The sequence below is a fragment of the Sphaerodactylus townsendi genome, linkage group LG03, assembly GCF_021028975.2.
Source record: "Sphaerodactylus townsendi isolate TG3544 linkage group LG03, MPM_Stown_v2.3, whole genome shotgun sequence".
Taxonomy (NCBI): domain Eukaryota; kingdom Metazoa; phylum Chordata; class Lepidosauria; order Squamata; family Sphaerodactylidae; genus Sphaerodactylus; species Sphaerodactylus townsendi.
The window spans coordinates 39,088,654-39,113,887 of NC_059427.1; the positions used below are offsets into that span (position 1 = coordinate 39,088,654).

General features: G+C 42.3%; 1 protein-coding gene across 5 annotated transcripts in view; it reads left to right on the top strand.

Annotated features, from left to right (window-relative positions):
- The window catches only part of CHL1 (cell adhesion molecule L1 like), a 297,367-nt gene that overhangs the window by 237,169 nt on the left and 34,964 nt on the right, over positions 1–25,234 (top strand). For all 5 annotated transcript variants that reach the window (XM_048490908.1, XM_048490907.1, XM_048490904.1 and 2 more), the window contains 5 exons: positions 3,505–3,671; positions 6,215–6,380; positions 9,935–10,059; positions 16,531–16,632; positions 17,653–17,850. In XM_048490908.1, coding sequence (XP_048346865.1) covers positions 3,505–3,671; positions 6,215–6,380; positions 9,935–10,059; positions 16,531–16,632; positions 17,653–17,850 — 758 coding nt within the window. The remainder of the gene's footprint in view (positions 1–3,504; positions 3,672–6,214; positions 6,381–9,934; positions 10,060–16,530; positions 16,633–17,652; positions 17,851–25,234) is intronic.

Here is a 25,234-nt window from a genome sequence, read left to right on the forward strand (position 1 = left end):
ATCAGTTGCATTATTCAAAATGACGATTGATAAGACGACAGTAAAATGAGTATGAATATGTTTAGAGATCTGAAATGATTTTAATGATAGAGGGTTAATGAAGCCACTCATTGTTGGATTGCAGTGGAAATGGTAACCATGAGCTGGTTTCTTTTCTTTTAGGAAGGCAAAGATCAACAGAGCTCAATTTGCCAAGAGACTTTTCCTCCTCTGGTAAAATTTAGCTAGGTTAATGAAAAGCAAATGTTATTTTTGAGAAGAACTCTGCTCCCCCGTAGGGATTCTTTTAGACATATGCATGGGAGTTTGTTCCATTTCTTTCATTTTGTTATTAAGTCCAGAAGGGACTGTTTCATTATTTGGTTGTTTCATTATGGTTGTTTCATGTCCATTATTCTTATTGGTACAAGAAGGGGCAGACATCTGGGCAGCTAGGCAGCACAGAGGGGACCTGGAGGTAGATTTGCCTGCACAACGGGTAAGGGCTAGAGAACAGCAGGTAAGCTGGGGAGAACAGACTGGAAGGGAATGTTTGGTACAGCAGGTGTTTGCAAGGAAAGGTGATGAAAGCAGCATTTGGTCATTTGGTTAGGCAGGCTGCTTTTTCTTCTTTCCTTCCATCCTCTCTTTGGGAGGGCAAGTGAAGAGAGACTATCCCTTCCTCTTCTCTCCCTCCTTTAGGGCCTGGGCCAGGACCAGGGCAAGCTGGGGGAGAAGCTCTTCCCAAGGGTTTTCCCAGAGCAGCAGTGGGGTAGTGGTTAAGACCAGGTGTACTCTAATCTGGAGGAACTGGGTTTGATTCCCCGCTCTGCCGCTTGAGCTGTAGAGGCTTATCTGGGGGATTCAGATTAGCCTGTGCACTCGCACACACGCCAGCTGGGTGACCTTGGGCTAGTCACAGTTCTTCTGAGCTCTCTCAGCCCCACCTACCTGACAGGGTGTTGGTTGTGTGGGGAGGAAAAGGAGATTGTCAGCCCTTTTGAGTCTCCTTGCAGGACAGAACGGGGGGATATAAATCAAACTCTTCTTCATCATCATTCCCTGTCTACCCCTGGTCACTGAGTAGTTCTGGGGATAAAAAGGGGAGGAAAGGGAAAATAGGAAATAGTAGGACCCAGTAAGGATATGAGATCACATGGGCACACAAGATGTTCATGAAATTATTGTATTTATGTTATATTTATTGTGAGAGCATTATTGTGCAGTATGCAACATCTGCCTCCAAGTTCCTACCCTTTTGCCTCAGCTCCACAATGAGCCTGAACTAATAACAATTCAGATAGAATTCAAATGAGACAGAGAAAAAAATCACATGTGTCACTGTAATGTAATGTTATAATTAAACTTAAGTAAATAACATTGTGTGGGTCTACACAACCAATGTAGTTACAGGATCATAACATTACCTAATGATGCATGATGTGATAATGTGGCAAGCTTGAATACAGGCTTTTATAATTCAAGGACTCACTGAAAGCATCAAGCTGATGAATAGAACAAATTATTTTTATCCTTGCGTATTTCTAACACAGTGGGATGAGGAAAGAAAATTTCACTGCAGGGAACATGGAACAATAGTATTTTTGCCATTGTGTAACAGTGGCATTTTTTTCACAAGTACTCTGTTTCCCCAAATATAAGACATCCCCTGAAAATAAGACGTAGTAGAGGTTTTGCTGAAGTGCAAAATATGAGGCATCCCCCGAAAGTAAGACGTAGCAAAGTTTTTGTTTGGAAGCATGCCTGACGAACAGAACACAGAAAAATAAGACATCCCCTGAAAATAAGACATAGCGCATCTTTGGGAGCAAAAATTAATATAAGACACTGTCTTATTTTCGGGGAAACACGGTAACAAGGTCTCCATAAATCGGAACTGCTTTGGGAAATATCCATTTATATCCCTGTGTTTTTTTAAAAAAAAAACTTGGATAAATTTAAGGCTAATACTGTTTCTCTTTATGGAAGAACTGTAGACATGAAAAACATGAATCAAGATGAGTTATGGAAGATTTTTAGAGACAGAAGTAGTTACGGTTGCAGGGTTGTATCCAAGTTTGTAATTTGGATACACAAAGTCCCTAGCTGATGAAAATAAGTCCAAATGAATGAAGGAGTGGAATTTCCTTTGAAAGACTGCTTATTGAGAGCATCTGATAAATACATAGATAAAGTAAATATTTTTAAAAATGTTATGAAATATTAAATATTGATTAAATAAATGAGCAGGCTGACTGTGACACTACAAAAACCTGTTCTGCTCTACTTACACTGTGCCCAGCACTGCTTCAACCCCTTCTCCTTGGAATTCAATGCTGATGTTGGACTCTGCACTTTTGAATGCTTTCCTCTTCAGGATAGGTACCCTCCCCGCAATTACCCTATTCTTTTCCAAACCTATCCCCTCACCTCTTTCTAAACCCTAGGAATCTTCTGGATTCTCTGTGCGCTGGTATTGTTATCATTTATGTGTGTGTGACTTTTATTATTTTATTTTCTTAATTAAAAATGCTAAACTTTATTTCTGCTCTCCTTTGGTTTTCTGAGCAGAAAGACCCCAGTAAACATTGGTGGCAGAAATCTCACCCCCCCCACCCCCGCAATTCAAGGTCTGACCTTGCTAATTCCCCATCCTAAAAGGGACAAACCCTACCATTTTGGATAACAAGGGCACACCCCAAAGGCTTAGATGGAACTGGAGCCGCTGGCCTGAGGGATGGGGCCACAAACAAGATGGGCATTCCTGGTTATTAGGTCGGGATCTTAATGAAGCAAACTTGGATAGGTGGTGGTCCTAGGTTGAGAGAGAAAGGTGAGGCCTGAGGAAGCAGCAAGTGGCAGTAACTAATCTTCAGAAAGAGTGTGGGAACTCTGGGCAATCTCATCACCAATTGTATTATGGCTTACTGGCAATAAAACATAGAATTTGGATTACTTACTGTGAGTCTCAGCCTTGGAAATGGACTCATGACCAATATGAAGCTTATGAGGGCATTAGTTCTCCAAGTGCTATCCCACCAGACCTCCCAAGGCCCCCATCACACTACAACAGTGTGTAACAGACTTCCCTCTGTGATACACCTCTGAAGATGCCAGCCACTGATGCAGGAAAAATGTTAGGAACAAGATCCACCAGGCCACGGCCACACAGCCCGGAAAACCCACCACAACCAGTTGAATCTGGCCCTGAAAGCCTTCGACAATATGATGGCTGGAAAGTTTAAAATCCCCAGAATGTTTATGGTGAGAAGACAGTTATCTGGGTCAGTGGACAATGTAATAAGGCTAAGGATCCCAAGAGTCCCTTGTGCGGATAGTAGTTTAGAATTTGTTGAACCTGCTTTGAGTAAATTCACAATATAGAACCATATTGACTGTCTGTTGAATGACAATAAGACCTAATCATGGGTTTCCTGGCATTCCTACTTCCCCACAAACTCTAACATCCCATTTCAAAACACAGACATTGGTGGAAATAACCTGTGATCTTTGCTATCTTATCAGGACAAAGGCAGACAACTTATCAAGCCTTGACATGCCATCTTATTATCGGTATCCAAATGGAACCCTAGAGATCATAGACACAAGGAAGACAGATTCTGCGTCTTATTCTTGCTGGGTGTCAAATTCTGTTGGAAAAAGTGCTATCATTGCTACTCTTACTGTCAGAGGTAAAACTTCATATGAGCAGAAGTTACTGTGAAAGCTCTGATTGTGTTTTACTGATGTCGATCACATAGATTTGATGATGAATGTGTTCAGCTATTTTCATGCAGATATTTTATGCTTCTTCAAAATTATTGCTTGTTCGTTCGATTTCTAGATCTCTGTCCCTCACTGAAATGGGCTCAGAATGGTTAATCCGTCCAGCACATGTTCAATTAAAAGCAGCTGAACAGTTTGTGTTTGTGTGTGTGTGCTTGCAAAGACGCAGTTATTGACTGAATATTATTCCCCACTGAAAATCACAGGGTACTGTAGTGTCGATCCAAGGTATTATGCTTGGTACCTTAAAGTATTGGTCTAGCTGTCTATTGTTCTCTTTTCTATTACATACACAGGCATTACTAAACACAATTCCCCATTAAAAACAAAAGATTTAATTGTGATCCAAATCACCATTGCACAGTGTGCAGGTTTGCACAACTTGGGGTAAATCAAGTCACCAGTTTAATTAGCAGAACTAAAAATTAGTCCCAGACCTTTTACTAATTTGGACAATACATGCAGACCTCATTTAGATACTTATGAGCCTTGCTGATCCCTTTTTATGCAAGTGTAGTTTGATTCTATGTAGACCGAGTTGGTCTAGATGCAACATTAATGCACGAGATGACTTTATTATGGTAACTGTTTCTTAGCAGGACTGAAGAAAATCTTCAGTGTTAGTAAAGTTTTGCTTAGCAAAAATTTTGTCTACATTAGAACAGTTTGGTTTTTAACTACGCTTATAGATCACAAAGGTTTGAGCCGTTGAGGAAAAGCAAATTGTGCCAATGTCCTTCGTACCCTCAAACATATGAAATATTGAAAGAACAACAAATTCAGAAAAAAGTAGTACCATTCTTTTTTTAAAAAATATTTCTCAAGGAGAAAACAGTTATCAGAAAAGAGTAAAAAGTAATTAATAAGAAAATGAAAACTAAATGCTAACTAAAAGGGGAGAGAGGGTGATAAGTGCTACAACCTCAGGCCTCCCAACATTCACTTTGTCCTGATTCTGGGGGTTCTTTGTCCCTAAGGAGTAGCATTCCAGATGGAGGACAGGCATATTACGCTACAGCAGGCAGAGGGAAGTGAGAAAATTGGCTCTGTTCCTATAGAAATCCCTTCAATTAATTGAAATAATGTGAGAAATCCAAGCCAACATATATCATCATTATTTTTCTGCTCAAAATTCAACAGGTAATTGAATTTATGCCAGGTCCCTTGCTCATTTTTTTTGAAAAAGAACAACAACAACATTGATACAGTACAATATGAGTAGAACTGATTAACTAGAGAATGTCTTCCACATCTATATAGTTCAGTGTTGTCTACTCTGGCAATCTATCTCCAGAGGATTCCAGAAAATCAGACACCTGATACTTGAGTTACTTTATCAGACACCTGATATTTGAGTTACTTTAACTGACCTACAAAGGATCTATCCTTGCTTTTTCAGGAAAGATGTCCACTGCCAATACATCAACTTTTGTGCAATGTTTTAATGATAAACACATGCACTTATGTATATTAGTGCAACCCCTCACAAAATAATTCAGTTATTGCCAAATATATATTCATATTGAGAGTATTTTGTTTGGTCAAGCACAAAGGGGAAATATATGAATTAATGTGAAGAAGAAGAGTTTGAATTCTTTCCTGTAAGGAGACTCAAGGTGGCTTACAAATGCCTTTCCTTTCTTCTCATAACAGACACCTTGTGAGGTAGGTGGGACTGAGAGAGTTCAGAGAGAACTATGACTGGCCCAAGGTCACCCAGCAGGCTTCATATGTAGGTGTGGGGAAACAAATCCAGTTCACCAGATAAGAGTCTACTGCTCATGTGGAAGAGTGGGGAATCAAACCTGGTTCTCCAGATTAGAGTCCACCACTCTTAACCACTGCACCACAGGGACTGGTACACTGAACATATACAGTGTGTCTGACAAGAGTCAGAGATTAAAACCACAGAGGACATTTAATGCATCTACTGTATTTCACTCTGCAAACAAGACCTGGCAATTCAGAAAAAAATTACTCTGGATGTGATGATACATATGTTTTTGTGCAGATGTAGTTCCTGTTACTTTAGAGCTACACTCAAAATCTCATCTGCAGTTAAAGTCAAAGCAAGCAAAAACTCTGAAGCATGTCAAGGGAAACCAACACAGGTTTCAATTAGAATAGTGAAATTTCCCAAAGGAATTCCTCAAGATTTTGCATATCCCTGACTTGACAATGGCACTTGGCCAAAGTGAAATTCAGGCCAAATTTTGAGCTCTTCTAGTGGTAGAAGTGAAAATGCTCTTAATGGGACTTCTGATATTTATTAGGTTTTGAACAGTGGTATTCCGTGAAAAACTGAATTAATAGGCACCATCTTGCTGTGTGGATCAATAAGTCAAAAAAAATATATAAAGCACTTGACTCATTGAAGAGTTACATACTTAATACTGAAGAGTTAACAATTTGAAAAATGACAATGACTTATAAACTTTTATCCTATTAGATGCTACAAAAGTTTCTATTATGCCTAAGAATCCACAAATTTTGAAATCACATTCTGTTGAATTTAAATGTCAAGCTGAATACGACTCACATTTGAGACACCATTTTAAAATATCTTGGTGGAAAAATGGAGAGGAACTTGACGTGAACAGAACAGAAGAGGGCAGGTAATAAATAAGTTTCATCTACTTTTTTGTAACATAGAATTATTTTCAAAGGAGTATCATGGGATTTCTTTCAATAGTCTGGATGCAAATGTAAATCTGTATCTGCTTACCTAACTTACTTCTGGTGTATTATTTGATTTATCTGAGGGGAATAGAGTCTGTGGCTATCTGTTTAGTATAAGTAGAATGCCTAAAAAGCCTAAGCAGAATTACATTGACTTCAGAGGACATAGAAGAGTGTAACTCTGCTTAATATGACAATGTCTTCATGGAATTCAGGATGGTACAGTTTTCTCTCTTCTACATAGTCTCCCTAGGAGCCTAAATTGTGGGTCAAACCTAGGTATTGGATGTCGGCCCTCCAGAGCAGCACTGGAAGGAAAGGTGAATGGAGGGGCTGAACTGGAGGCGGTTCCATGCATGAGGGCGCAGCTTTTTGCGTCCCCTCCACTCACCTCTCCTTCAAGTGCTGCTCTGGAGGGCTGGAGGGACACGCCCACACTGCCCTCCGAAGGTCAGAGGGTAGCATGGACGTGTCCCTTCAGAGAAGCCGCCACCCCCCCTCTGCCATCCCCGCAGCCACCATCTCTCCTCTGTCCCATGGACCAGACGGCTGTCCCACAGAAAATTGAAACTATTCCAGGTAATAAAAACCTTGTCTGATTAACTAAGGAGCAGAGTTGGCAGTTAATGTAATATGCACCTCATTGGCCACTGGCAGCTTTCTTCCCCTTTCCCCCTCTACAAAGTTGCAAAACTGTAAATTTGCAGGGAGCTCAGCTCCCTGCAGACATTCATGGCAGCCATTGGCTGGGAGAGAATCTTCAGGAAGCTCTCCTATTTGTTGCCCTTTACAATTTTTTTTCAAATTGGGGACCCCCCCTTTTTCTTACTTACCTTAGCTAGGTGTTTCTGGTGGGTTTTCAGGTGTGAGCTTGGGGGACTGCTTGTAGATGTCCTTCATAAAAAGAGCAGGAAAGATTACAGCTATGTCCTTCAACAATGCAGGGGGGTCAGCTTCAAGCAGTCCCCCAGCTCCCACCTGAAAACCCACTAGAAAGACCTAGCTAAGGTAAGTAAGAAAAAGGGCGGGCGGGGGGTCTCCAATTTGAAAAAAAAAATTGTAAAGGGACTAGACCTGCAGAAGGGTCCCTTTAAAACCTGATAACCATAACAGGTATTTGGGGTTTTGAGTTTTTTGTTGGTTTGTTTTTGTATTCGGGTTTTTTGTGGCTCCTTGTACTCTGTCCCGCATCAAATGTGGGGGAAAAAAAGTTGAATAATGTTTTTTCCATGGTCTTTTCTTTTTTTTTTTTTGCTGATTTGGCTTTATCAAATCAGCAACCCTAATGCTGGTTCCAGTAGGTGTGTTTAAAGTTATGTGTATCATACATCATTTAGGTCAAGGCTGATCAAACATGGGATTAGTGTGTCTAACTTGCCCGCCGAGCAGAGCCTCAGTGGTGCATATCAGCTGCTGGCAAATGGGATTTAGGCAGGATATCCCATCAGTTGATGTACTCATGGCATTGCGCAGGGCACTTGACACTCTGCCTCAGCATCTGAAATAAGTTATGCGACTAACTTATTTCAAATGCTGAGGAGTAGAGGAGACAAGAGAAACTACAGATAAGGAATGGAAAAAATAATATTATGATGTATTGTCAAAAGCTTTCACAGCCGGATTCAAATGGTTCTGGTGAGTTTTCTGGGCTGTGTGACCGTGGTCTGGTGGATTTTGTTCCTAACAAAATGCAGGCGAAACATTAGGAACAAAATCCTCCAGACCACAGCCACACAGCTCGGAAAACCCACCAGAACCAATATGATGATAATTGGACTATTTAAGAAACATCTATACTTGGGAGTGTAATCTCCTTTTCAGTTATTAAACTTAGGATGAGAAGGACAAATTGTGAAAGGTACAAGTCTTGACAGTTTGGTGGGAAGTCCATGCGTGTCACAAATGAATCTGAATGTGTGTGTTATATTTTGAGTTTTGAGAAGTTATTTATTAATTGTAAATGTAAGCTATTGACTAACTCTAATTGCAATCTTTATTTTTAGGATCAATAAAACAAAAAAAAATGAAATAAGTTACATGAGAATCATTAAAGCCTATGAAAGTTATGATATTTGCAGCAGCGAATAGTTAAAAGTAGCTTACATTTCTGCAGTCCATCATGAATTTCATAGTTGTCCTGGAGCGACCTCTAGTGGTGAAAAATAGTTCTAAGACCATACGGTATTTTGTATTCAGCTACTGTTAGATGAATTCAAACAACCTTCCAAGTATGAGTTTCATTGATCATCACATGGTTAGATCATCTGATGGAGCAGCAAAATTCATGGAGTGGGGAGAGAAATTCCTCTAACTATAAAGAATACAAATACAAATACAAAAAATCACCGATTCTGGCTCCGTAAAACATTGTTTGAGGGGGCGGTTTGCACTGGCAGCACTGTGAATACGATGCATTGCTGCTCTTTCCCTCCCCAAACGACGTATTCCAGCGAGGTTGTCAGAATACGCCGGGTTCCACCTGTTGCCGAGCGAACGGCAGCAGGTGGAAGCTGGCATATTCCCTGCGCTGGCCCCAAATGCCTTCCTACCTTGTCCCAGCTTCCAGTGCTCTGAGGAGGCCAGGGGACACGCCCCCTAGCCTCTGTTGCTGCAGCCGTCGCGCTGGCCATGGGGGCATGTCCCCTGGCCTCCTCAGAGCGCCGGACGCCCAGACAAAGTAGGAAGGCATTTGGGGGGCTGCGCAGCTGTGTGGAGTCTGCTCTGCCAGCTGCACAGCCCACGGGGAACGGCCCCAGGGCTAGCATCGACATTAATCATGCCGATGCAGTCCCGCAAATCTGGCCGTGCAGAAATGGCCAGAGATTCCATATATTAATTTTCCATCTCTTAAGAAATACGTACATGTATGGATTGGTATGCCTGAGTCATGTGCTTCCTTTTTGTGAAGTCCTTACTATTAGATGAAGCTGGGCATATTATGACACAGATCACCCGTCTTTGTATGTCAGAGTTTCTGAGACTACAGATGCTGGCCAGCCCTGGTTTAAAAAATACATAACTTTTTTTTAAGTGCAACTTTCTAACCACTTGAACAGCTTTGAAAATTATTAATGCTGTTATGGTACGAAAATACATCTCATTCCACTATGGAACCTACAAGGTACCCCTTGAATAGAGATTGAACATTTGGGTTAAAAACCAATTCAGCCATGATCTTGATTTAATGGTTTTAATAACTCATTTTCAGTGCAAATGGTGCTATTAAAGCAAATAAATAAGAACTGCATAATACCTTGGATTTAATAATTAACAAATATTCAAATTGCTATAAAGCAGATAATGATATACAGCTACTGTAAATGAATTGTTCTATTGCAATTGTTACATTGTTGTGCTAGCAAAATTATTTAAACTTGTGGGGGGCATTTTGCAGAATGGGGCATACAGGTGAAAAACAACATGTAATTATCCTAATATATTTATTTTACTATTATTTTCTCCGTCATACATAATTTTATTTCATTTACAGAATAATTATCAAGAGAGACACATTGTTGATACGAAGTGTGGAGTTAGAAGATAATGGAGTGTATACCTGCGTAGGCAGTACATCACTTGACAGTGCTGTAGATGATTCCCGCCTAACTGTCCTTCGTAAGTTAATTTCCATGTATGTGTTTGCATAGTTCAGGCTGTTAGTAGTAGTTTAAATCTTTCTGGAAAATAATTTCCTTTGTTCTGTTCCATCTGCTACCAAGAAATGAATTTTCTCCTGAAGTTACAGCCCAATCTGGGGGCGGAGAGGTGAAGAGACTTGTGGAGGCAGTGTGGGCCTATGCTGGTGGAAATGCCCTCCCCAGGGCACTTATCCCGGAGGAGGGGTACATCTGTAGGCAGGTGGCTGCTGCAGCCTCCTAGAATACCCCAATTTGGAACTGAGTGCTGTATCAGAGCCCAAGTGTTGCCACTGTCCATACCAAAATAGTGGGGGTGTTCCAGAGGCATGACAGGGGGTGGGGCTAATATTGGGCCTTTCCCCACTTACCTTAAGCCCCGCGCTACTTGAGGAGAGTAGTGTGGGGTCCCCCGGCACTCCCCATGACAGGGGCAGCAACAGCGCAGCCGCCCCGACGCTGCCGATGTCGCGCCCCCTCAGCGCGCGGCATCCCAGGCGCTCTTCTTAAGGGCGCCTTTTGATGACCCCGCGCAGAGTGGGGACGCCCGAGCGTGCACCTGGGATGCCGCACGCTGAGAGCAGCGCATGGCATAGGGGGGATAGAAGAAAATGGGGAAAGGCCCATTAGTTGGCTTCCACCCCATCTTTGCCTCCAGATCTGTCAGATTTAGGCTCCAAAGGGTGGCGTAAGTCCATGGATCCCTATGGAGGGCTTTCTAGTGGTATGGGGGGGGGGTTGTTACTGTTCTTTTTTTGCCTTCTAGTGCTACTGAAAAGCTTTCTGTAGGTGGCAGGATGGTGCTGCAGCAGTGCCATCTCCATCATCCCTCCCCCCAGTCCTCTGGATTGGGTTGCCCATCAGATTCATTACTGTACTGACCAAAGGAATCATCATTAAAGATCTGAAAAAGAGTCATGACCTCACCATCCTCATCCTGATTATGTTTACTTGGAAACATAATCCTCCTCCTTTCATTGGGAGGAGATATTTCCAACCAAATAGAAACAAAAGGGAACAATCATCATTACAAGAAGAAGACTAGTTGGGAGCATGTCAAGGACAAGGGAGAAGAAAGGGGGTTTTTTTTTGGCTCTGTAGTTGTTTACATGGGCTAGAAGCAAATTGAATGACATTATGAGACTACATGATGACTGTAGTAGTGTGGAAGTGCAGACATCTTCCTTGTAGAGCATGCAAGAAGTCTCACAAAAGCCCTCTTGTTGAAACATTCTGATGAATGCTAAAAATTGACTTGCAGTTAGTTTTTGGCATTAATGGTCTAGGACAGGGGTAGGGAACCTGCGGCTCTCCAGATGTTCAGGAACTACAATTCCCATCAGCCTCTGTCAGCATGGCCAATTGGCCATGCTGGTAGGGGCTGATGGGAATTGTAGTTCCTGAACATCTGGAGAGCCGCAGGTTCCCTACCCCTGGTCTACGACCATATTATCTTAAGGTTTTCATGTATACCCAATCATCAGTGGATGGTTACCAAAGGAAGTGACATATCTCTGATGGTTCCTCAGGTGTGAGAGACTTGCCATAGTTTTTGTTTTGGTCATCAAGTCAAAAGTGACGTACACAAGCACCTTTTGCTTGTGTTTTCAAGGCAAAAGAGGTTCAGAGGTGGTTTACCCTTTGTGACACCACCCTTGTATTCCTTGGTGGTCTCCAATCCAAATACTAGCCAGGGTCAAGAGTGTGTGATTGGCCCAAGGTCACCCAGCAAGCTTCCATGGAATGAATTGGGATTTGAAGCTGTGTTTCCCAGATCCTACTCCAATGCTTTAGCCACTAGACCAGGGGTCTGCAACCTGCGGCTCCGGAGCCGCTTGCTGCTCTTTCAGCCTTATACTGCGGCTCTGCATGGCCTGGAGGTCGGAGGGTAGTGTTGGCGTGCCCCTCAAGCCCTCCAGAGCAGCGCTGGAAGGAAAGGCAAGTTGAGGGGCCGAACCAGAGGCGTGAGGGCACCGTTTTTTGTGTCCCCTCCACTTACCTCTCCTTCCAGTGCTGCTCTGGAGGGCTGTAGGGACACCCCCACGCTACCCTCTGACCCCAGGAGGTCAGAGGGTAGCGTGGGCGAGTCCCTCCAGAGCAGCCACAATCCCCCCTCTGCTATCCCCTCAGCCGCCATCCCCCTCTGCCCCATCGGGCAGAGGGGGTTTCCCTGCCTGGTGCCACTGCCTCCTGCAGTTTGAGAGGTGGCGGCACAGGCAGGCTGCAGCTGCCATTCCCCCTCTGCCCCACGGAACAGGAGCCTGCCTGCTCTGTGCAGAGGGGGTTTCCCTGCCTGGCGCCACTGCCTCCCGCAGCGCGAAAGGCGGCGGCACTGGGCAGGCCACAGATGCCATCTCCCCTGTGCCCTACAGCGCAGGTGACTGCCTTCTCTATCGGGCAGAGGGGGTTTCACTGCCTGGTGCCTCTGCCTCCCAGCACTGAAAGGAAAGGGGATTGGAGGGGCCGAACCGGAGGCGGCTCCATAGATCTTCGGGGCTGTGGAAAACGGGTCCAAGTGGCTCTTTGGGTGGTAAAGGTTGCTGACCCCTGCACTAGACCACACTGGCTCTCAGTTAAGTTATGCAGGTACCTATATTAACATGTTTAAGGTGCCAGATGGTCCTATGTATCCATGCTTTCAACCGCATATACAGCACCATCCTATGACCAGCCTGTTTGGCAGAGGCCCTTCTAAGTCCATTAAAACCATTGAACTTAGAGTAACTCTAATTAGGATGACTCTGGCAGCTTATGTTTCAGACATTTTTAAACTATTGGTTTGCACTGCTGGTTTCTTTATGTGTTTTAGCTTGATATATTTGGTCTTAGAGTAATCAGAGATAGCTAAAAGCTAAAGGTTACAAATGACAATACAATGCCATTTGTAACTTTTGACTTATAGCCACCGTGAATGCCTTAGGGCACAAAGGCTGGTTACATGTTCCAAATAAATGAACAGAAGTGTAGTTTCCATTGTTTCTGAGCAAAGTTGACCGAAAACTGATTCTGATCAACTTTCCCCTTTACCACACACACATTTAATTTCACCCTTGGCTGCCAGTGCCAAGGTTGTAGAAATGCTACCCCCAGCTGTGTTCCTGTTAGTTCCATGTAGATGCCATCGCACTTCATATTACCAGACATTTCACTGCCTTTTAAAGAACCGGCACTTCTATTTTTGGCCGTCTATTACATTCATATATTTATACCGAGTCTTCCTCTAGCTCTGCCTCATTGCTTTCCTGCTGCCGGGACAGTTGCTTAATAAGGATCCCGCTGTGGCGGATGCAAGGAATAGAATGTGACCTTTGTTGAGGAATGATTGTAGCTTCTCCTCTTTTTCTTCCTTCAATGAGAAAGAAATATCATATGTCATCATGGGAAAAAAAACCACACATTGAATTTCTTCCCTAACATTTATGAGGGGAAAAAATGTTGGATCTGTAGAAGAGTCCTCTCTCGCTCCTTGCCCACTCCTCCCTCTGGAATCCAGTGCCACCTGTGATCAATTCACACCCTCTTCCTGTGCAGGAAGGAATTGGTGTGTTACTTTTCTCTGGCCCTATACGTCCCAATTTGGAGAGAATGGAATTGGTTGATATATATATATATATATATATATATATTAATATATATACATATATATATATATATATATATATACATACATATATTATTATTATATATATATATACATATATATATATACATACATACATACATATACATACATACATATATATACATATATTATTATACAGTTATTATTATTACATATATATATATATATATACATACATATATTGCTGGCTATTATTATTACATATATATATACATACAGATACATATATATATATATATATATATATATATAGATATATATATATATATATATATATATATATATATATATATATATATATATATATATATATATATATATATATATATATATATATATATATATATATGGGTTGGCTGTTGAATGGGCCTATACTCCCCAGAAATCTTCCCTGCCTTCCTTGTGTTTGCTGAGACTGTGGAAGTAATGACAATCCAATGTAAAGAGCAAAGAGAGAAGTAGCCAAGATGACTGATGTTTTAGCTTTTGACCCACTTAAGTTTTTAGCCTGGTCTACAAATGTAGTAGTGAGGAAGTGGCTCCTGACAAATACGTTTGCCACTTCAGACTGCAGATCAAAGGATCTGAATGCTCATCTGTGCAGGGGGAAAAATCATTTGCTAGTAGAAACTTAACACAGTTTGGAAAAGCCTGGCTTAGAAGCCTATCTATCTATCTATCTATCTATCTATCTATCTATCTATCTATCTATCTATCTATCTATCTATCTATCTATCTATCTATCTATCTATCTATCTATCTATCTATCTATCTATCTATCTATCTATCTATCTATCTATCTATCTATCTATCTATCTATCTATCTATCTATCTATCTATCTATCTATCTATCTATCTATCTATCTATCTATCTATCTATTCTATCTATCTATATCTATCTATCTATATCTATCTATCTATCTATCTATCTATCTATCTATATCTATCTATCTATCTATCTATCTATCTATCTATCTATCTATCTATCTATCTATCTATCTATCTATCTATCTATCTATCTATCTATCTATCTATCTATCTATCTATCTATCTATCTATCTATCTATCTATCTAGAGTTAATACTCTGCCCTCACAGGCCCAAGCTAGGCTCAGGGTAGCTAACATACATGTTTAACAACAGTCATAAAAACAATAGCTTAAATAACGAATAGTTAAAAAACATTTCATAAAACTTCCTGATGGTGATTTAATAATGAAATCATTTGCCTGTGTAAAATCTCAGTTTTGCCTGGTCATATTATTGGGCAAAAGAAGGAATTTAGGTTTTGGGGCCAAACATAATTCACTAGTTTTTCTTTTTAAAAATACAGGGAGTAGTTTACATGTGGAACTATTATGTAAATTCTTAGAACAAGCTCCAAGAATGATGTGGCTTAATTGCACTGTAATGCATTTTGAAGCACTTATTAAATTTCAGCTTTTTATTAATCATTGGAAGACAATGTCTATGCTGTGCCAGAAATCTATCTTACTGTGGGAGAGTCAATTGCCACTAATAGTAGAAGAAAAAGTATCGATAGAGCTACCTGGGACCAAAAGAGAAACGCGAGTTTCACAAAGCTCACGTACAGGCTGACATTGATGGCATGAAAGAATGGGGCGGCAGCTATGGAGGAACCTGCAGAAGGTTGGAAGACCTAGGCGGGTGTGCAGACTGAGGCACTGGGGCTGGTGGAGTTGTGAAAGGCCACAATACCATCAAAGCGTTTCCCTCGTCCTGAGCAGCGAGAGGGGCTGGTGGGTTCGGAAGGAGTGTTGCAATCAGAGCTGGAATTGAGAGGGCTGGGAGAGAATCGAGAAGGTCAGGAGAGAAGTTGGAAAGATCAAGACCATTAGCGTGCTGGTCCCATTGGAGGTTAATGCCCATGGAGGTTAATGACACTCGGCTGGACTGTAAGTTGGGGCTCAGGGCCAAGTAAGATCACAAACTGTGGGATGAGACCAGTAGGATACTGCTGACAAGACAGCAACCATAATTACAATACCTGAGCAGAAAGAGTCTCAGCCTTTCACCATTAAGAACATAAGAACATAAGAACTAGCCTGCTGGATCAGACCAGAGTCCATCTAGTCCAGCATTCTGCTACTCGCAGTGGCCCACCAGGTGCCTTTGGGAGCTCACATGCAGGATGTGAAAGCAATGGCCTTCTGCTGCTGCTGCTGCTCCTGAGCACCTGGTCTGCTAAGGCATTTGCAATCTGAGATCAAGGAGGATCAAGATTGGTAGCCATAGATTGACTTCTCCTCCATAAATCTGTCCAAGCCCTTTTTAAAGCTATCCAGGTTAGTGGCCATTACCACCATTACCACCTTGAACTGTTGGATAGATGATTTTCCCTGTATTGTGAGCTGGAACCAGGAGAGGGCAAGAACCCTGAGAGGACTCAGATTGGCTCTGCCCTCTCAGATAACAGCGGTGAATCTAACAGCCATCAGCCCAGGGAAAGTGCCCCAGTGAGTGTGAATCCGCCATTGCAACTGCTGTGCCATTCCCAGTGGCAGATTCACTCCAACTCTTTGAAGGGGACTGATAGTTTCTCACTATTTTTGATGTGTTCTCCTATTGATGTGCAAATACTTACTAAAGGGAGGATGGGGTCACTAATCATCCATTGGTTTCTTTCGTATGCTATTCTGAAATATCTACTGCAGTTCATTGGAGGAGGGTGCACAGTAAATGAACGATTGGTCTTAATTTTGTGTCATTCTGATTACCCTTTTGGAAACATACAACAACACTGTCTTTTCTGTTGCTGAGGGCAAAACATCACCCTCTGATTTTCTTGTATTTCTTTCCAATTTTTTAGATATCCCTGATCCACCAGAAGACCTCTACCTCTCAGAGAAGCAGAACAGAAGTGTTAGATTGTCATGGGTTACTGGAAACAACAACAACAGCCCAATTAACGGTATGATAAGAGTCTTAAATCATTATCTCACTTTGTGCCAGTGACAGCAAGTGATCAGAAAGAAGCTAACATGCAAAGGTGGCCTTAGGCTGTTTTTGCATGGCATAATTACACTGGGGTTCAACCAGGATCATATATGCCTGGGGGTTTTTTATCCCAGTTTCTCCCTTTTCATGTCTCCCTGCTTCTCCCCAGGAGCAAAGTTTGGTCCAGTACGAAATGGTTGCTCCACATGAGCCGGACTTCTGTATTTACTTTGGAAGCGTGTCTGAGCATGCCCATTGTCCCACATTTTGATTGGCTGTTGTTTTTGGTTGGCACCTTGAATGAACATCAGGTGGAGGGGTCAGGAAAAATAAAATTGGTCTGTTCCCAATTGCTGTTTTTTTTTTTGAAGAAATTGAAGAAATTTATCTGTGATTTTAATGGTGTAAAGTAAGATTTTGCCATTAAAGAGAAAAAACTAGTGGATAGGTTGCTAATTGATTTAAAGTATAGCTTGTACTGAGGAAAATATACCAAGTGATTGTTCTGATTGGCTGTTGCTTTTGAGTGCAACTGCAAGCACCTGTGAGCTTGCCCAGTGTCCCACGTTCTGATTGGTTATTGTTTTTGAGTGGCAGCTTGAATGAACATCAGGCAGGGAGATCAGGCGGCTGGGTGGGAAAAATAAACCAGTCCTGCTCCTGATAGGTGTTTGCATGGTAAAGGCACAAGCAGGGTAACACCAGGATTTTTTAAAAAAGAACCTCCAAACTGGATATTTTTAAAAATCTCAGGCTAAGGTAAATATCATGGGGTGACACCAGAGCAGACCCTGTGCAGCTTCAGGAACCATGCAGAATTCCCAACTGCACAGGGATATTTTCTGTGTTCACCCAGTGATTTTTTGACTATGCAAAAACAGCCTTAGTTGAAGGATTTTTTTCCTAATATTTTCCCCCTTTTTGTCAGTTCATTTCTATGGGCTTTAATTCCCATGCATTGCATATCGTGTTATCCCTTCTTTATCTTTTATAGAATCTATTGTGGAATTTGAAGAAAAGCGATGGGAGCCCAGAAAGTGGCAGGAACTAATCAGGATCCCAGGGAATGTTACTACAGCTGTTGTTCCACTTGCCCCTTACATAAATTACCAATTTCGTGTTGTCTCTGTTAATGGAGTTGGAAGAAGCCGACCTAGTGAACCATCTGAACGATATGAAACACCACCAGCTGGTATGAAATGTTATTTTTCTTTTGTATAACTACTGTGTATAATTAATGTAATATTTTAATGTACAATACACAAGAATGTGCAGTACACACAAAGGTAAGGATGCTCACTGCTGCATTTTGGACCAGTTGCAGTTTCTGGAACAGTCTCAAGTGTAGACCAGCATGGAGCAGGTTACAGTAGTCTAGCCTGGAGGTGACTGTTGCATAGATCACCTTTGTGACGACTCTTTTGTGGTGAACTGGATTTGTTTCCTCGCTCCTACACTTGAAGCCTGTTGGGTGACCTTGGGCTAGTCACACTTCATCAGAGTGTAGTTCTGTCACTTCATCAGAGTGTAGTTCTGTCACTGTCATCCTCTCTCAGCCTCACCTACCTCACAAGGAAAGGAAGGAAAAAGGAGTTTGTAAGCCACTTTGAGATGCCTTACAGGAGAGAAAGGTGGAGTATAAATCCAAATACCTCCTCCTCCTCCTTCTTCTTGTATGTCTGAGAGGGACAGGTAGGGAGCCAGTTGTCTAGCCTGGCAGAGATGGTAAAAGGCTACCTTGGCCATGTGTGCAATCTGGGCTTCCATTGAAAGAAAGGAATCTAGGAGCACACCTAGGCTTTTCATGGAAGAAAATGCTACTCCATATAACTTTGACAGCTGGGTGCTCACTTCCAGCTCACCCTGGCCCAGGCATAGGATCTCTGTATTTCATAAATTCAATTCTAGTTTGCTCTTTTTCAAGCCTCCAGGCACCTGGCCAGCCTCCAGGCACCTGGCCAGAATTTCAGGGGTGGGAGCCAGCTGACCCTTCATGAGCAGATAGAGCTGGGTGTCATTAGCATATTGATGGCAATCCAGCCCAAAACTCCATACAATCTGAGCCAGGGGTTGCATATAGATGTTAAATGACATCAAAACAAGGAATCCCCCTTTGGGATGCCACAAGAAAGGGAGAGTCATGGGGACACCTCCTCCACAATTGCCAGCTGCTGTCCTGGGCCCTGGAGAAATGAAGTTAGCACAGTAATATCATAACCTGGATCCCAGTGGGGCAGGGCAGTGGGTCAAAAGATCATAATTGACCAAAAGCTATTGTTAGATCTAATAATAACAGCAGTGCTGATCTGCTTCAATCGAGCTGAAGCCAAAGATCATCGGTGATGGTGACCAGCATGGTCTCCATTCCATGACCATACCAGAAGCCAGACTGGTATGAGTCCAGAGCTGAAGTTTTATCCAGAAACACCTGCAGCTGTTTTGCTACTGCTCTCTCAACTACTTTGCCCAGAAACAATAAATTCAAAACTGGGCGGTAGTTGGCCGGATCCAAAGGATCCAGAGATGACTTTTTTAATACCAGTGTTACCACTACCTCTTTCAGCATCTCCAGGAAAATCCCAAATTTGAGGAAAAGATTTCTCAACTTCCTGCAAGGGGTGCTGCCCCATATTGCCACTGACCTTGACAAGCCATGTTGGGCACAGGTCAAGAGAGCAAGTCGAGGGCTTCACAACTGCAATCATTCTATCCACATTGGCCTGGTTGAACGACTGAAATGGTCCAATATAGAACCTGAAGACAGTCAAGGCACCTCCAGTTTCTCTATTGCATCAAACTTTGCCAAGGGGTCACATCAGAGCTATAGGACTTTATCCACTAAAAAGCTTGCAAAAGCCTCTCAGCTAATAGCCAAGTCAAAAACTTTCTTAGGCCCTTCAGAGAAAAATGGGAGAGACTGAATTACCCTAAATAATTGTGTCAGGCGTGAGCTAGCAGACACAATGAAAGTGGCATAGAATTGCTTCTTTGCAGCCTTCACTGCCATCTCATAAGATTTCATAAACATCCTATTAGATGTTCTTTCAGCTTTGTTGTGAGTTTGCCACCACACCTGCTCTAGTTGTCTTAGTTCTCACTTCATCCACCATGGCTCCTCAAAATACCAAGGAGCTAGATTGGCACGATAAAGAGGATGTCCAGGAACAATCTCATCAATGGCTTCAGAGAGCAGCACCTGCCAGTCCTCCAGAAGCTCATCAAGGGAATTGCTGTGGGGCACTGGATCCTGCAGAATAGGATCCATTAGTCTCTGCCGGCAGGCATAAATCTTCAAGGAAGGGTATTGATACCCAATTGGGCATTCAGGACAAATTGATCTGACCATGGCACTCTTTACACAGAAACCAGACTCACATCCAGGCCCATCCCAAAGATAAAATCCATCATATGACCTGCTTGGTGTGTGAGACCCGTAAGAGTTCCAGTGCTGCTATGGAAACACTAGGACTGTTTCCTGAGGCAGAGGCTGAATTCACATTGACGTTGAAGTCCCCCAGAACAATCAGCCTAGCGTACCTCAAGGCCCAGCCCAGCATGACCTCTAACAGGCTCAACAGGTTTTCTGATTGTGTCCTAGGCAGCTGGTACATCAGCAAAACAGCCACACTTTCCACAGCATTCCACACCAGGACCACACAATCAATGTTGGTGATTATTGGAATGGGGATTACCCTGAAGGAGAAAGCCTCCTGAATCAGTATAATTAACAAACAAAAAAGAGAAATATGAAACAGAAAAAAAGAAAACCTTCAAGACAAAGACAAAACAGAAAAAGATAATGCATCTACCGAAGAACTTATCGATATTAGCTATAGCATGCTGGATCTTGAAATAACAAAACTAATATTATCAGAGAGAACATTACAAAGTCTTAAAATTCACTACCTTCTATCCACTGGCTCTGCAGCATCATTACTAAATATTTGTTGTTTCTTAATCATTAACAAATTAATAATCTTCCTGTTATTATTTTTTTACATGGTCGATTCAGCCTCAAATAAGAAATAAAGTACCCATTTCTCATCAAACTCATGTTTTGACTGTCTACTTACAAGGCTTGTTAGTTTAGCTATTATAGCATACTCTCTAATTTTATCTTTCCAAAGTTCTGCATTAAGATCTTTATTGGTTTTCCAACAAGATGCAATTATTACTCTTGCTGCGGGTTATAAGTGCCAACATAGTTCATTAAGCTTCTTAGAGAGGTTTCCCAGCAAGATACCCAATAACATTGTTTTGGCAGTAAGGGGAAATTCTAATGTGATTTTTTTTTTCATTTTCATGTGTACAGCTATCCTATACTTCTTGATTTTTTTGATCCAATACTTCCATCACATATGGAAGGACTCAACCTCTTCATGGCAGCTCCAGTAGAGACCATGAATTTGTTTAATCATCTTCTTGATCATTTCAGGAGTTATGTACCACCTATAAAACAGTTTATACCAATTCTCCTTCAGCATTTGGCATGCAGTAAGTTTAATACTTTTAGTCCGTAATGTTTGCCATTGTTGAAAGGTTATCTCTTCTTTAAAATTTTGCAAGATCTCTAGCAACATTGCAGGATTTGTCCTCAGCTGACTAAAGTAACAAAATGGAGCACCATGAATGGGTTAGGGTGGCTGCATGAAATTGCCCTCTTTCACCTTCAAAGTCAACCCACCCATGCAGACAACATCCACAACCAAAGAAAAACTGCAGTATTTCAGCTGATGAATTATGCAAGTAGGGCCTCCGGCACAGGTGGCTTACGTCTTGTGGTTTCCGGTCATGCAGCCAAGTGACAGAACTACTTTCTGCAAAAGGGGAGGACACGAGTAAAATAAAATAAAATAAAGAAAAGCTATATCAAGACCTGTTAAGTTCTTTCCAAATTATCAGAGTAAAATATGTAATTTCCTGTTGGTAGTTGCTTTAAAATTACAATATTATAGTGGTAAAAGACAGAGCTCAATGCAAGCTCTCTTGCTGCGGCACCAAATGGTAGACTGTTTGGAACCCAGTGTCTTTTATTAGGCCATTTTGAAGAGCTCTTGGAAATGCTTTTACAACATGGTCTTAAGTGAATCCCTTCCCTGCTATTAAAAGACATTTCTTAAAACACCACCTGCTATTTAGAAAGGGACATGCCCTTTTCCTAGCAATGTTCTCGATACACAGAAAATAAAAATGGAAAACTGATTGAACTGATGTTGAAGAGAGAGGAATGAGGGAAGACAGGACCATGGGTGAGTCTTTTCTTGCTTCTCTCCCTTTTCCAAGCCAAAAATCTGATCTGGAAACAAAGCTGATTATGGCTATTAACAGCAAAACATGGGCTTGGTAAATCTACTGCCATTTCCCATCTACTCAATCTCCAGTCTGCAAAACTCTGCCAGTCTGAGGAGATTTCATCTGGCAAAACTTGAACAGCCTCCCAAAATGAGGAATGTGGCAAGGGGCTCATTTGGTCCACAGGGAACTCAGTCAGCCAATCAGGAGGGTACAGCAAGAGGGTTTTATCCAACAACATCCATTTACACACAGCATTTTGCTGTAGCACACCCACCAACCCTCCCTACATATATCTTGAAATTAACTGGTTGCTATTGTAGGGCCAATAGGAATTTTTGAGGCTTTCAGCAGACTGGCCAAGTGCAAAGCACTTTTTAAACCTACTCTATGCTTTCTCAGTGGATAGGGTGTTCCTCGTTAAATGTGTGTGTATAAAGTGCTGTCAAGTTGCAGTCAATATACAGCAACCCCAGCAAAGTCATTCAAGGCAAGTGAGAAGAAGGGGTGGTTTGTCATTGCCTTTCTTTGCAGAGTTTTTTAGGAGGTCTCCTTTCCAAACACTAACCCTGCTCAGATTCCAAGTTCTGACAAAATTGGGCTATACCATGCCGCCTTCTCTCCTTCCTCGTTAAATAAGCCTTGTTATAAAACTGTTAAGGCCACATCTAGTTGGCAGGAATGTGGTGGAGTGCTCAAGATCGGTAGGATCAATCATCAAGTATTCTGTGGTATCAGCAGAGCCAGAGTGAGGGAGAACTGCACCCAGGGCATGCTTGTGCCCTACGCCCCTGCCCAACCCCCAGCTGCCCCCGCACTGGTGTGCGCCTGGTGCGTTACACCACTGGGTATCAGGCACGATGAGTGGTGTGTCCACAACAGGCCATCACATGCCTTGCAAAAGAGTGCCATTGGTGCTGAGCAGCATCTTTTGAATCTGGTAGGAGCCTTGTAGGGAGAGAGGGATGAATCTTGGCACTTCTCTGCATGTTCAGCTGTGTAAGTAGTAATAAGCAAACTGGTGGAAGTAATAGCCAAGTTTGGAGCCAGAATGGTCCTATCCAAATAGCAGACTGAATGGATGCCTATAGCAGCCCTTCTTCAAAATCATAAACTTGTTTGGATAAGCAGTGATGTAGATCAGCCATTTAGTTAATTTCAATAATTTTAAATAAATAAAACTGATCGAACCCACTTTCTTTTGTCTTGTGCCATTGTGAGGGCAGGGGTTGCCGGGGCAAAGGAGAAAGAACTGTTTCTGCTGCCCTCTTCATTTTGAGGAAACTTGCCTTACAATATCATGAATGCCCACGCACACAAATGTTGGTTGGGAAGAGATTACTATGCCACAGGGCTACAACTACGCCAAAATTGGCTACAACTGCTACAAGAGATAATTCTGTGTTTTTAAGACTCAGTCTAGTGCTTTTATATATCTATAAAAGCCATTTCTGGTGAGGGTATTTAGCAAGATTTATTGTGAGTCTCGCAGTAGTAAAGGATGTTGGACAAATTTCTATTCGGAACCTATTTCTCTTCATATAACATGAATTAACTAGTTTCTGAAAATACTTTTTATAGAACAGCTGTTCTGCAATTCTTATCCATTTATATTCTCCTTTTTTAACGTTGGGCCATTCCCAGCCTTCCGGTTCTGTGCCTCATACTAATGATATACCTTCTGTTTTGCTAATCCCATAAGGCTCTCTCCTTAGAACTTTCCCATTAACATCTGGTGCTTTCAACAACCACTTAATTTTTATCTGATCATTTTAGCTGAGATGACAGGAACCATACATACCTTAAACATTATTTTGTTGTTGCACTTTTTATATTGGTTTCACAAATTCACCTCACAAGAAGTGGTCCCACATTCACATAATAATAATAAAACCACTGTTCTCTGGGATTTTCTCAAAGAACAGCAGATGGACCTAGCATGTGTCACAGGGACCTGGGTGAGGGAAGGAGAAACTGTTACCCTCAATGAACTCATCCACCCCCGGCTTCATGGCAATCCACCAAGCCGGGTCATAGGGGGGGTGGCATGACAATACTCATTCAGGATTCCATCCCCTTTCAAGTGACCCCGTCCCACCGGTCACAGATTTAGAGTGCTTAGGCCTCTGTTGGGACTCAGAGGAGAGACTGGCTGCCTTGTTGGTGTACCGGTCACCTAGCACACTGACTGACAGCCTGCTGTGGCTCCTGGAGGTTGTGTTGGAGTGGGCATTGAGGTTTCCCCAACTTATTGTATTGGGGGACTTCAATGTCTATTTGACTCAACCTCATCTTCAGTGGCCACAGATCTAGTGTCATCCATGGCAACATTAGGTCTCTCCCTTATGAACATCAAGGACCCCACTCATCAAGGAGGCCACATTCTGGATTTGATCTCTGTGGCAGGTGTGGATGTTGTCCTATCCTCTACAGATAGAGTGCTGTGGTCTGACCACTTTGCTCTTAAGGCTCGGATTGAAATCAGGATGCCCCCTTACTTAGGCAACAGGCATATTTGGGCCCAGCTTTGGAGACTTATGGACCCATTGGGTTCCAGAACATCCTGTGGGAGTCACCACCTGCTGGTGACTCTCTTAAAGAGTTGATAGGGAGCTGAGAAACCAAGCTCTCTGAAGTGGTTGAGATTGTTGCACCACAGCGTTCTCTCTGTCCCCGGTCCAAATCAGCCACTTGGTATACCAAGGAGGACTAAACAGGAACTGAGATGACTGGTGCAAGTGTGGCGGCATACTCACAACAAGGAATCGAGACACTCATTTAGGACACTTATGAAAGCCTACGAGAGTGCAGTGAAGGAGGCAAAAAGAATATTTGTTGCCACTACCAATGGCACTGTGAGCTTACACCCAGCACAATTGTTTAGGGTAATTCGGACACTTACAACCTTGAATACAGGTCCCAAATCTCAGGAAGTGGCTAGCTGTGAGTCTTTTGCAAGTTTTTTCACAGATAAAAACTCATCTCTCTGCCGTGACCTTCCAGCCACGTTTAATACAGTAAATGAATTAGAGGCCCCTTGCCCATCTTCTGGTCCTTGTCTAAACCAATTCAGACTGCTTGACCACACTGATGTCAACAGGATGATGGCTGCTACTTGATCCACTATTTGTCCCCTTGACCATGCACATCCTGGCTGGTGAAGGCTTGTGAGGATGTGCAACAAGACCCCCATTGAAAATTATCAACTTCTCCCTTGACCAATGAGTATTTCCAGGGTGGTTAAAAGAGGCAGTAGTGTGCCCACTCTTAAAAAGACCATCTTT